The 12,250-nt window shown below is 51.8% G+C and overlaps 1 protein-coding gene across 1 annotated transcript; it reads left to right on the top strand.

Moving 5' to 3' along the window:
* The first annotated feature begins 6,181 nt into the window (after positions 1 to 6,181).
* On the top strand, positions 6,182 to 8,741 carry Prr18 (proline rich 18). Its single transcript, XM_029471506.1, has 2 exons — positions 6,182 to 6,260; positions 6,384 to 8,741. The coding sequence occupies exon 2, from the start codon at positions 6,391 to 6,393 to the stop codon at positions 7,318 to 7,320; it is 930 nt and encodes a 309-aa protein (XP_029327366.1). The 5' UTR covers positions 6,182 to 6,260; positions 6,384 to 6,390; the 3' UTR covers positions 7,321 to 8,741.
* The last annotated feature ends 3,509 nt before the right edge of the window (positions 8,742 to 12,250 follow it).

The raw sequence follows: 12,250 nt of genomic DNA, 5'->3' as shown, positions 1-12,250 counted from the left end.
GCTACAGTGTACTTATATATAAAAAAAATAAAATAAATCTTTAAAAAAAACAACAAAAAAAAAACTTGCTTTTAAGCCGGGCGGTGGTGGCACACGCCTTTAATCTCAGCACTTGGGAGGCAGTGGCAGGCGGATTTCTGAGTTCAAGGCCAGCCTGGTCTACAAAGTGAGTTCCAGAACAGCCAGGGCTATACAGAGAAACCCTGTCTCGGAAAAACAAAAGAATACTTGCTTTTCTCTAGAGAACCAGTTTAATTCCTAGCACCTGCGGAGTAGCTCACAACCATCTTTTAATTCCAGTTTTAGGGGATCTGCGCCCCCTTCTGGCCCGCGGAGGCACCACGTGCACATGGTGACCAGACACACATGGTGCCAGATAAGAACTTAGGCACCCCTGCCCAGTAGAGGCTCTGGGTACCTTTCGGAAGTGTGGGATGTACAGAGGTTCCATCCTGTGGCTGTGTGCTGTGCTGCTCAGCACCTGCTGGGCTCACTGACAGATCTGCTGAGACTCCGAAGCAGGTCTTCGACAATTCCCATATGACGGGAGTGAAGGAAAGAGCCTGCATTTCAGGCCCAGGCAAGAACAGTCACAAGCTGTGCTCCCCACAGGTGCCTGGCTCCTCTAACGCTCCTAGCCTGTCCAATTGGCCCAGGGCTGGTAGGCCAAGCCCTGCTGTGCACTTTACTGTGCCACTCCTTTGAGTCACCTTGTTCTCCTTCCCTGGATGTCACTTGCTGTGTCACCCATACCTTCTAAAGAAAACAGAATTAAGGGGTCCCCTTTGAAAAATATCTCCAAGTAGACTTTAAAACCCTGATGTTTGCTCACCTTGTTCCCTGTCCTGACTGTGTATAGCCAGTCTCAAGGAAGAGTTCTTTCAGAACTTGGGAGACAAAGAAGCAGAGGCTACTTGGAAGAGCTGAATCTGGGTAGCCTAGCCCAGAGCCCGGAGCCCGGAGCCCGGAGCCTGTAGCCTGTAGTAGCCCTTGGGAGTTCTTCCTGTGCAAGAATCACGGTGGCTCACAGAAAGCAATACTCTGTGGGGGCCCAGTACTAGTACAGGTCCCAGGGCAAGGTAAGTAACTTTGAATAGAGATGTCTACAGAGGCAGCAGAGTGGCCTTAGGATAAAGTGGCATCCTAAACCCACCTATGTGGAGACATGTGTGGATGACAGGATGTTGCCTTTGCTTAGGACTTCCCAGATAGGACAAGCCCTTAGTCCCAGGCCAGATGGCAGCAGTGGTGGCAGCTTGCATGGGCATTGCAAGATATGGGGTAGTGCTGGGAAGGATTCAGACTTGAGGAGCACAGGCAGGCCCTGCAGCAGAGTTGGGGGGCATGCACACTTGATGTGTAGGGGCACTGGAACACTGATATTTAAGCAGAGCCAATCTAGCCTTCCATTTCAGCCCCGAGCCTGTCGGAGAGTTTGCAGGGCTGCTGATGGGAGGAATGGAGCAGACTGAGTTTGAGTCCTCAGTGGGAGGGAGGGGACAGGTGGGCTGCTAAGCCAGAGGGCACAGCTGTTACAGTGTGAAAGTTGTCGTCAATTAAGGTCAGGCTGTGACGTGATGTGGTTAAGGCTCTGGTTAAGACGTATTTGCATCTGGTTTCTGAACACCAAGGTCAGTCCTTTGGTCAGGGGATGATCTGTCCTGGCTTTTCTCACTCAGCATCCTTCAGTCCTCACAAGCTAGTTCCTCAGCACAGGCCAGGATCACGTGGCACACGTAGTAGCATATGCCAGCTCTCTTGTCTGCTGGCCAGCTAACATCACTTTATACTAGAGAGGATCCCGCCCCTGTCCCCACCCCCAGATCCATGGTAGGGCCCACATTAAGAAAATGGGTGCTGTAGACAGGCCCTAAGGGCTCCCATGGCCCATTAAAAGAATTTAGTGCTTTCTTTAGTATCCCACTGCCTTTCCAGAACCTCCAAGGTGTGGAATGTGTGCATAATACCGGGGGGCCCGGATGGCTTAAGAAGGTTATTTGGAACAGAGGCAAATGGCCCTCCTCACCAGGAATGTCCACACTCCACTATCTTGTGGAGGTTTGAGCATTGCAAAGGTGTGGGCCCTTCACAGTTTGGGCAAGAGCTCCACTCAGCATTTTTTCATCATCTGAGAGTTGTAATAGGCTAGGCTTGTTCCTCTGTAGGATAACCAGCAGGGATGAATGGCTGCTGGTGCTTGGTAAGCAGCACTCAGTAGGCAGACCATTCAAAAAGGGTCCAGGCATCTGTGCATCTGTGGGAGGAGCCTGCAGTACAAGGCAGAGAACGTTCTTACTTTCCACTGAGCCTGGGATGCCCTGGTGTCTGAGTGCCTTTAAGATGGGCCACTATTAGAGTGACCAGGTCCAGGATTCAGTGCTATCGGCATGAGACAGTAGAGTGTTCTTTGGTGGCAGACGACAGTCGTGGTTAATGTGGCTTCTGGCAGCTTCTCATCCTGATCATCAAAGGTGGAGTCAGTGTCAGAATCCCCAACAGTGACTGGGGACCTGTACTGTGGCAGCTCTGGTTTCCAACAGCCAGAGAGTTAGGTTGGCAGGATCCTGAAAACGACCAGCCCCAGGGTAGGGCAGAGGCAAGCATCCAGTGCCCTGTTTGCAAGCTGCTCTGGCTTCACCCACACTGGTGTGGCCTGAGCAAACACTCTGTTCTCCTCTTCCCTTTAAATGCGGCCTAAGCCAGCTTTCGAAGTATAGAGCGATCAGGAAAATGTTTGCGAGGTCGTTTGAAATATCAGTGCTTGTGCAAAGCATCTATGGCTTGTACTCAGTTTCCCTGGTTCCCTAGAGTGCAGGGTGGGATGACTGATGAACGTAGCACGTGCCTCTATCCCACCCGGCGTGCTTCCTGCAGTGTTGCTGCCCCTGGCCCACAGGGGAATGACTTATGAGACTGCTTCAAACTGGGGTGGGTGGGGGCAGGCTAACGTCCCTGCCATGGCGAAGGGACCGGGTGTCATCACTTTACCCATTCTGAAAGCATCTTTAAGGTTGTGGTAGTTACCATACCATGATGTTTGAAGTCTGGAAAACAAGTTAATTTAAGATGAGATGATAAAGAACTCGGACAGAGCCAAGGATGTGTATTTGGGCTTGCTGACTTGCGCTTTTTTTCTGTCCACTCGGGATAGTAAATTCAGTGAGTATATGGGTTATTTTTCTGTCGGTGTGATAAAACACCATGACGGAGGTAGCTTCTAAACAAAAGCGTATCTTTCCAGAAGGTTCCAGAAAGCTGGGCTTCTGTTGGCAGAGCCAGAGTGCGGCAGCAGGCACAGCTGAGAGCTCGCATCTCAGACCGCACACAGGGCAGGAAGCTGACTCGGAAATGATGGGAGTCTTGAAACCTCAGAGTTCCCAGCATCCTCCCACAAGATCACACCTTTAAAGCCTCCTCACAAAGCCATTAGCCGGGACCAGGTACTCAAATATATGGGGGCACATTTTCAGTCAGATCACCACATGTAGGGAACGTTGTTAGCCCTTTTTTTGTTTTGTGGTACGTGTGCATTCCTGTGCGTGTGCCTGTACTGTGTAACAAGGTTTCGTGTCTTCTTCAGACACTCCACATTATATGAAATTCCAAGTAAATTATGACTATTTATAAAATGATGTGAAAATGTGTACTGGTCAACCAATCACTTCAATATACCACACATCTCCCTTTAAAAAACTACTTTAAATTGTTTTTGCATGTATTTACTTTTGTATGTGTTTGCCTGTGCCCTGCAACAGTGCACACACAGAGCATCAATGAACGACTTACAAGAACCTGTTCTTTTCTTCCGTTGTGTGGCTTCCGGGGATTGAATTTGAATCATCAGGCTTGGCAGCAAGTGTCTTTATCCTCTGAGCCATCTTGATCCGCGTCTCCTCTTTGAAAGTCTTTTGATCACCTTCACTTCGGATGACCTCCCCTTGTTTCAACTGCCACCTGTTAAATAATCCCACCAGATGGAATGCGCAACAGATTCCTTAACAGTCCTGTGTTGTGACTGGTAGATACCCGCCCCATGCCGCCTTTCAGGTACACCTGCTTTTCCTAACTTCTTGCAAGAGGCAGAGGGAGAGGGACAGACAAGAGGCAGAGGGACAGGAAGAAAAGTGTCACTGATGTGTACACACTCCTCCCAGAGTCAGAAGTATGCAAGCTCCTGCTAAGGCAGCTCACACGAGGTGCTGGGATGTCATCCCCTGAGGTCATGCCTGGACCCAGGTTTCCTGCTTCCATTCCTCCTGACTCTCAGGGGACAGGGATGCTTGTAGCTCCCCAGGTTGCAGGCTCCTGGGCTAGACAGCAAGCTGCTAAGGTGACATGGAACATTCCAGTACCTAGTCTGAACCTAGCTGTCACCCTCGTAAAGGTTCACTTGCTCCTCTGGGCTTTTAACACACCAGTCTCTACCAGTTGGAGGTGGGGTTCACTTATGTGGGTTCCCCAACCAACACACTCTTCCTTGTCTTTAGTGTAATAGTCGCATCTGGCTCTGAACTCTCACGTGGTGCTGAGTCTTGTCCTGTCTCTCACTGCATTTAGAGCCTCTGGAAGTGCCATGCCCTTCCCTGTAGAATGGACAAGGTAATAGGAGTGCTCGACACAGACCTACATGAGTATATGTCACCTCTTAAATTTATGAGACTGCCTACCAACCCCACCTCTGACCTTCAACCCAGCCATTCCTGTTACTTCTAAACACCTGAAGTCTTAGGAAGCAATCTGAACACGGGCAGGAAGCAGAGGATTTCAGACATCACACATTTCCACGAGCACATGTGACATCTGGGCATCCAGCAGTTTGTGGCATTTCCTCCAAAGATGACCTCCCCAGCTGTACCTACAGAAATGGCTCCTTACTCCTTCCCCCTAATATTCAATCTGCACCATGCTTACATCCCCATCCCCACAACTACCTAGAAACTAGAACCGGGACTAAAATGATACAAGCGTGCTTCAGTGTCTTGGGAGCTAAGCTGCCCATGTGCTGAGCCCAGTGGCCTGAGCTCAAGGCAGAGCTGGGTCCCCTGGCAGGGGCAGAAGGCTCCTGTGAGCCAGAGAGCTCTCTGGAAGCTAGCGAGCTGCCTTTGCATAGAGGGAAGGTGATGGAGATGCCTGTGTAGTTGTGGGACCTATACCAACTTCCTGGATGCTCTGATGAGAAAAGCTTCCGCCCCCCCACAAGTTCCCTTGGCTACCCTGGGCTGTGAGTGTCCAGTTGCTACTGGAAAAGGACAAACAGAAGAGGAGGGGGTGGGGTGACTGTTGGCACAAGACACAGAGGCTTACCCACTTTCCCATGTGCTCACCGTGGGCCAGAGCTATTCATTGTGCACGGGGAGCAGTCTTTTAAGTCTAGCTGTTTGTTGCTCCCTTTCAGTGAAACAGGTGCCCAGTAAATCCCTTTGACTTGTAGGTGCATTGTCTTCTAACTGTTGAATGGCTGGCTTATTGGATCTTTCAGTGTTGTGGTTATGTTTTCATGTATAAACAGCCAGCTTCCCTTGTCTGTACAACACATGGCATTGCAGGCAGTCACTTGATAAAACAGAACATGTCATATATTTCCTATGTTGCTATTGTATAACAAAACCTTGCCTATTCATAGACAACAAATGGCTTTAATGTGTAAATAACCCCCAAGGAGTGGTATCAACAATTCGGGGGTGGGGTGGGGGGGACCTAGGTAGCGCCTAAAAGCCCCGCCCGGTACCGGCCGCTTTCTTTGCTCTTCCAGATTGGCTCCAAATTCCTCTCCCAAATCATCTGAAAGGATTCTCTGTCTAACGTGCAGGACTCCACCAGTGACTTGGTGCTACCAGTTCCCTTGAGACCTAGCTCCCTGCTTCTGATGGACTAATCCTTCACTTCTCGAGCCATGGGAGAACGAGAGAGGAGAGTCTTGGGGTGCTGGGTGCCAGCTCCCGCCCCTGCGAATGTCGGGCACTTTGTCTCCAGCGTTCAGCAGTCTGCTATAGCGGCAGCCCCTAGCAGCCCGGGACTTGGCAAGCCCTTGCCAGTGTGCGCTCCTCCTCCTGCCGCCCGGCCCAGCCCGGCGCGTCTCGGAGGTGCGATCCAGGCGACATCCAGATTCACCAGCAGTGGGGCGGCTGCTGGCGTGACCGAAGGACCCAGCTCGGAGCACACGGAGGGAGCTCCCGGGGTTGCCGAGGGGAGGGAGGGGCGGGAGGCGCCTTCGCTTGAAGGAACTGGGAGGGAGCGGGAGATGCTGCGGCTGCTCGCAGGTGGGTGTGCGGGGAGCGCGCGGCGATCAGCAACAGATGGGGAGGCGCCGGGGGTCGCCAGGCCAGTGGGGCGGCTCCGCGCGCGGCGACTGAGACCCGCCCCACCCGCCCCTCTCCTTCCAGGACACTGATGCTCCGCTTGCTCGGCAGAGTCATGTCATTCCCGCCTATGCCGCCGCCGCCACCACCACCACCACCGCCCCCCCGAACTCCGGGGGGCCCCGCCGCGCGCCAGCTATCCCGGAGACCCTGTGCGCCGCCCGCGCCTTCACCGCCCGCTGCCGCCGCCGGCGGCGGCGAGAAAAAGAGGAGGCCGCCCGAGATGCTGCTCTCCAGCTCCTGGCCCTCCGCCACCTTGAAGAGGCCCCCGGTACGGCGCGGCCCCGGCCTGGGTTCGGGCACCCCACAGCCGGCTACCTCCGCACGCGTCCCGCCCCAGCCCTCTCCGGGCCGTGGGGGGACCTCGACCACGTGCTCCGCGCCACGGCGGGTCGCCTGCAGCCACATCCCAGCGGGATCCACCGCCTCGGGGACCTCTGCAGGGGCGGGGGCGGGGGCTGGGCCCGACGACGCCACGCGCTTCTCTTTGAGCCTCACCCCAGAAGCCATCCTGGTCATCCAGAGGCGCCACCTGGAGAAGCAGTTGCTGGCGCGACCCCGCAGGCCCTTCCCCACACCCTCGGCCGACCCGAGGCGCCCACTGGTACCCTGTCCCCGAACCAGGGCTTCGACCCTGCGGAGGGGCGGCCCCACCAGTGTCCCCGACGCGCCTCTGGCTGTGGCTGTCAGCAGCCGCCCTCCCCGTGCCTCGCTGCTGCCAGGAGGTCTGCAGGCCACTCTGCCCAGCCCGCGCCCCTCCAGCCTGCGCCCAGTGCTTAAGGTGTCGCTGCTCAATGAGAAGCACAAGTACGATGATGAGGAGTACGAGGAGGAGGTGGAGGTGGTGGACGAGGGCCTCGTGCGCAAGTGCACCGAGTGGCTGCGTGGGGTGGAGTCGGCGGCAGCTGCGAGGGGCCGCACAGGGCATCTGGACTCGCTGCCACACCTGAGCACCCTGTGAGGCTAGGTGGGCCTGTGGGACCCAGCCTGGCTTGAAGCCCACGGCCGCCTCCTGCGCTCCTTGCACACCTGGGCTCTTGTGAACCAGGTAGGCCAGCAAGGGACAGGACTATTGCCTGGAACCTTCCCCAGGCATGCTTATTCATGAGTGACCCACAGGCTTTTCTAACGCCCACCACCCACCTCCTGTGCAATTAGGTCAGCGTGGGACACAACAGACTCGCCTGACTCTAGCAGCTGTCCCCTGCTCCTCCTGCTCTCCCCCCCCCCATGTGGGGGTGGGGGAGGACCTGTGAAATGCCTTCTAACCTCTCACCCTAACTAAGGATTGGACCCAGAGGTCCCTCTGCCCCAGGTGGCATTCCACTTCCTGGGGACTCTGCAAGCCTGTGGCCACCGAGGGTGGAGTGATCTTCTATTGCAGAACTAGGACATGGTGCTATCTATGTATAGGATTTGTCTCCTTAACAGTCAGAAAGATGTTAGGTATTGGAAACTGGTTAACTAAACTTGTAATCCAGCATCCTGAAACAGTGCACTGTTGCCACTGGGTGATCCAGGAGGACTTGTGCGCCGCCTGCCAGCTGAGTACTCAGCCATCCCAGACACACATGCACACACACACCCTGCTCCCATGTCTATGCACAGGCAGCCCCATTCCACTAGCTGTCATGTGTGCATGCACACGATAACACACACATTGGCTCTCACATACATGTGGATACGTGGCCATGCAGGTAGTCACAGCCACACACAGGTGTCTCCGATGGCACAGCTGGAATTGTTTTCAGAAGCTGGATCAAGGTGGGGACAGGAATCAGGGTTGTCGTCTGCTGGGAATGCAGTTTTTATTTGAGGGCACAGCAATGTCTCCCTCAGTAGCTAGGGAAAGAACTTCTCAGCACAGAGAAGGACAGAGAAGGTGGGTGAAAGCAAGGCAGGGCAAGTCTGCCTACCGGAGCAGTTTGAGGCGGAAGCAGGAAGTAGCTGTGGGCCAGGGCAGGTGTCTCTCTCTCTCATCACTGTGAAGACCAGTGACAAAGGGGTTCTGTAAGCTGTAAATAGTGACTTTTTAAATCCTATTTATTATTTGAATGAAGGGTAAAACTCCTGTCTCTTAATAGCTGAGCCCTTCCCATTAACTGGAGGATGATTCTGTTGTATGTCTTCTGTGCCTGAGTGGATTTAACCCCAAGGATAAGAAGGAAGTGTTTGTTCTAATCAGATAAGGTTGCCTGTAGAAACTTAATGCATTACCTCAATGTTTTTTTTTACTTATCTTATGCAAGTCAATAACCAGTTTAATGTTTGTCTTGTTAGACTTTAATGTGTCAATTCTTGATTGTATTTTAAATCAAAGCCTTACATTTTTTAAAGACCAATTATATTTTTTCCTTGTAGAGATCTTTGCGCTCATGCTCTCTCTCTCTCTCTCTCTCTCACTCTCTCTCTCTCTCTCTCTTTCCTCTCTGTGTCTCCATCTCTCCTCTCCGTCCTTCTTGGTGCAAGCTTTGCCAACCAAGAGGCCTTACAGAGGGAGCTACATTAGACACCAGATGAGTTTTTTTTTTTTAAAAAAGCTACTTATTGATTTTAAATGGTTAATGCCAAAGGGGCAAAGTTACCAACACTGGTGGGGGAGGGGTGGAAGGGCTGTTCCTCTAGGCAGGTTGGGTGGAGAGGGTACTGCCTCTGCCCTCCAGCCTGGCACAGCACGGCTTCACCCCGTCTGCACTCAGCGCAAATGCCAGTACTTCACATGCTTGGCTTCCTGCCCCCAGCAGCCCTAACAACACCAGAAAGAGTTCCTGGTACCTCCTAAAGGAGTGGCCTCTAGGGAGATCTTCTTTCCCCTTTGTCCATCATGGAGGTCTGCGGACCACCCTGTCCATCCCTGTCTGTCTGCTTTGGTTTTCCCTCCCCACTGCTCCCTCTCCCTTTTTAACTGGCCTCAGAGCAAAGCTCAATACGTTTCCCCTGGCTGGTGATCAAAGGGGCCCGTGTGCCTGCCTGGCTCTTCACTTCAGAAATTGGGGCATGTTTGTGTTGGGCGGCCAATGATTCTCTGTAAGGAAAGGAAGGCCTGCACGTGGCTTTCGGGGTCTCTTCCTCGTTGCTGACATTCTGAGGACATTTTCTAATCACTGTGCTATAATTTCTTAAGGTTTAAATAATAATAATAATAAAAAGCAATTGGATATCGTGTGATGGTTCTTGGAAAAAGCGGATAACCATCCAGAAAAGAGTCTTCAAACACTTGTAAGCCCCCTGAGGTGGGTCCTCACTGCCTGCCTCTTTAGGCCTGGGGAGTTCTGGGCTCACCCAAGCCTCTACTAGAGAGTCTCTGGATTTCTAAGAATTTTAAGAACAAAAACCTTCTGAGAATGCTAGTGGATAACAACGAACTTGGGAGAGATTACAAATTTCCCATGAGAGCTTTATCCCAAATATACGCCTGACTCTTCATTCCAAATACACTCACTCCACAGAACGAGAAAGGTGCATATAATAGGCACGTGTTTCAAGAAGATTATGAAACCTGGTGACACTGTGTCCTGCATGCATCCAGTAAAACATTTGCTTCTGCATGACACACTTTCTATCTTGTAGACCATCCTAGCCAGAAGTAACTGGTCCATCTGAGTAACAGCCTGGGTTGCTACTGGATTGTGTAATAAGTGTGACCTGTCGTGAACAGCCCGCGTAGAAAAGAATAGTGAGTGTAAAGTCACGGACCGTTCTCCCTCTTTCCCTCATTGTTTAAGGGATAGGTTGGTGTGCATCCTAGATGGTAACCTTGCATGTTGCCCCGACCTGCAGGAATAATCAGCGGGGACCTGATTATTGAGAGAGAAGTGAGAAAGAAAATTGTGCACTATGCCCATGGTATGTGCCTGTGAGTTCTAGAGTTTGACCCTGTGACATCATCTCCTCCATACCTTGTGAAACACTTAAGTGGGACACTTAGAGGGTTCCTGGCATCTTCAGATAGGTATTGTTACAGTTTTCTTTAATTTGTAGAATAGCAATCGATGCCAAAATGTCAGGACTGGTAGCTTTGCGGTTTCCTCTGAAACGTTCCAGTTCAGTTCAGGGTGGTTGATGTAGGGATCCTGTGGGGGTCCGGGTATGTCAAGCTTGGCATTAGGATGCTTTGCTCTTTCTAGCATGATAACTTTGTAGTATATCATTCAAAGAAAGTGTCTCCATCAAAGCAAGCAGCCCATCCTTGACCTCGGTGCACTGGCCATTGTGACTCTGCCAAACCCATCCATTGGTTACTTTACCCCTTGCTACGACAAACAGCTAACAAAAGCAGCTTAAAGACCAGAGGGTTTTCTTTCTCTTAGCTCACAGCCTGCCAGGATCAAGGACACTGTGGAGGGGAAGTTAGTTACCTGGCAGCCAAGAGGGCTCATTGCATCTTCTCTTAGGAAACAATGGAGGGGGAAACACTGAAACTCAGCTTGCTGTTTTCTTTTTATTTATTATTCCATTTCATTTTATTTCAAGTACCAACCTATGGGATAGCACTGCCTGTATTCCAAGAGGGCCTTCCCTTCTTAGTTAAGCCTCTCTGGAGCCCCCTTTGCAGATGTGCTGTGTCTTCTGGGTCATTCTGTGTTGACAGAAACTTGACAGCCAGACACAGTGCTTCTAAATGGAAATATTCTACCCCGCCCCTTAAAGGGACATTTACTAGCTCATTCCAGCTAGTGAAATACATGCTAGTAAAATACATGCTAGTAAATGAAGTGGAAACTTAAGGGTTCTTTGGAAAGTCAGTTGGAAGGTGTTTTGCTGGGGCAAACACATGAAGGAATGTTTTGTTAAAGTGGACACAGGTGTGAAAGGCTAGGTAGACTCGTGGAGGAACGTTTTGCTGAAGCAGACACAGGAGAGATTTGTCAGGACTCAATAGAGAGAAAGAAACGCACCTCACCCCACCCCACCCCCAAAAAGTTCTGGTGGTGTGCTGCAGTTTGTTGCTGCTTCAGCAGACTCGAGCTGATTGGATGCATGCGCTGAGGCCAGGCACATGGAGGACATGTGACGTTTGGAGGGCATAAATAGAACCCCATGGAGTGATGGAGACAGAGCTCGGCTCGCTGGTACAACTAGCTTTGCAACGCATGTGGGTCTCCCATCTTAGATGATCCTCACTTCCCTGAGAGGCACAGCTGAGAACTTCTCCTGGTGTTCCTGCTGACTTGAGCCAAGGCTGAGGCCTGGCTGTCTCGGCTAGGTCATGTCACCACCTGTTGCTAAGCCACCTTTACAGAACTAGACTGCTGGTGTATCAGTGAGGTGTTTGCAAGTGGATCAAGCTACCACTGCCTACTAACCCATGAACTGAACTTCTGATTTCCAGACAACACAAATGATTCTAAACAGATCCACTTCCCCTGGTGGGTGGTGGGTTCCAAGGAAGGTTAAAACGTTTAAGTTACAAGTAAAATACATCCAAAAGCCTCTGTAGCATCCGCTAGTTCCTACATTGCTCAAAAGTCTGAAGTCTCTTCTTTGACTCAAGATAAATTTGTAACTTTGGGCCTCTATAAAAACTGGTAAACAAGTTACATGCTCCTGACATAAATGACACAGAATAATATTGCTGTTTCAAACGGGAGGGACAGGAGCATGGCAAAGAAGGATTGGGCCAATATGAGACCAACATGCAGCTGGGCAGACACTGAGTGTTGCAGCTCCGAGGCCTGGATGCAGCTGCCTTGGGCTCAGCTGCCCTGGACACAGCTGCCTTGGGCTCAGCTGCCCTGGACACAGCTGCCTTGGGCACAGCTGCCTTGGGCTCAGCTGCTTTGGGCACAGCTGCCTTGGGCTCAGCTGCTTTGGGCACAGCTGTCCTGGGCTCAGCTGCTTTGGGCACAGCTGTCCTGGGCTCAGCTGCTTTGGGCACAGCTGTCCTGGGC

This window comes from Mus caroli, chromosome 17, assembly GCF_900094665.2.
Source record: "Mus caroli chromosome 17, CAROLI_EIJ_v1.1, whole genome shotgun sequence".
Taxonomy (NCBI): Eukaryota; Metazoa; Chordata; class Mammalia; order Rodentia; family Muridae; genus Mus; species Mus caroli.
Note: the sequence above shows the minus strand (reverse complement) of the source record. Positions and strands in the feature narration are given on the sequence as shown.

What these genes read in the sequence shown, in the direction of transcription:
- Prr18 (XM_029471506.1), top strand. Translation starts at nt 6,391, where the DNA reads ATGCTCCGCTTGCTCGGCAGAGTCATGTCATTCCCGCCTATGCCGCCG.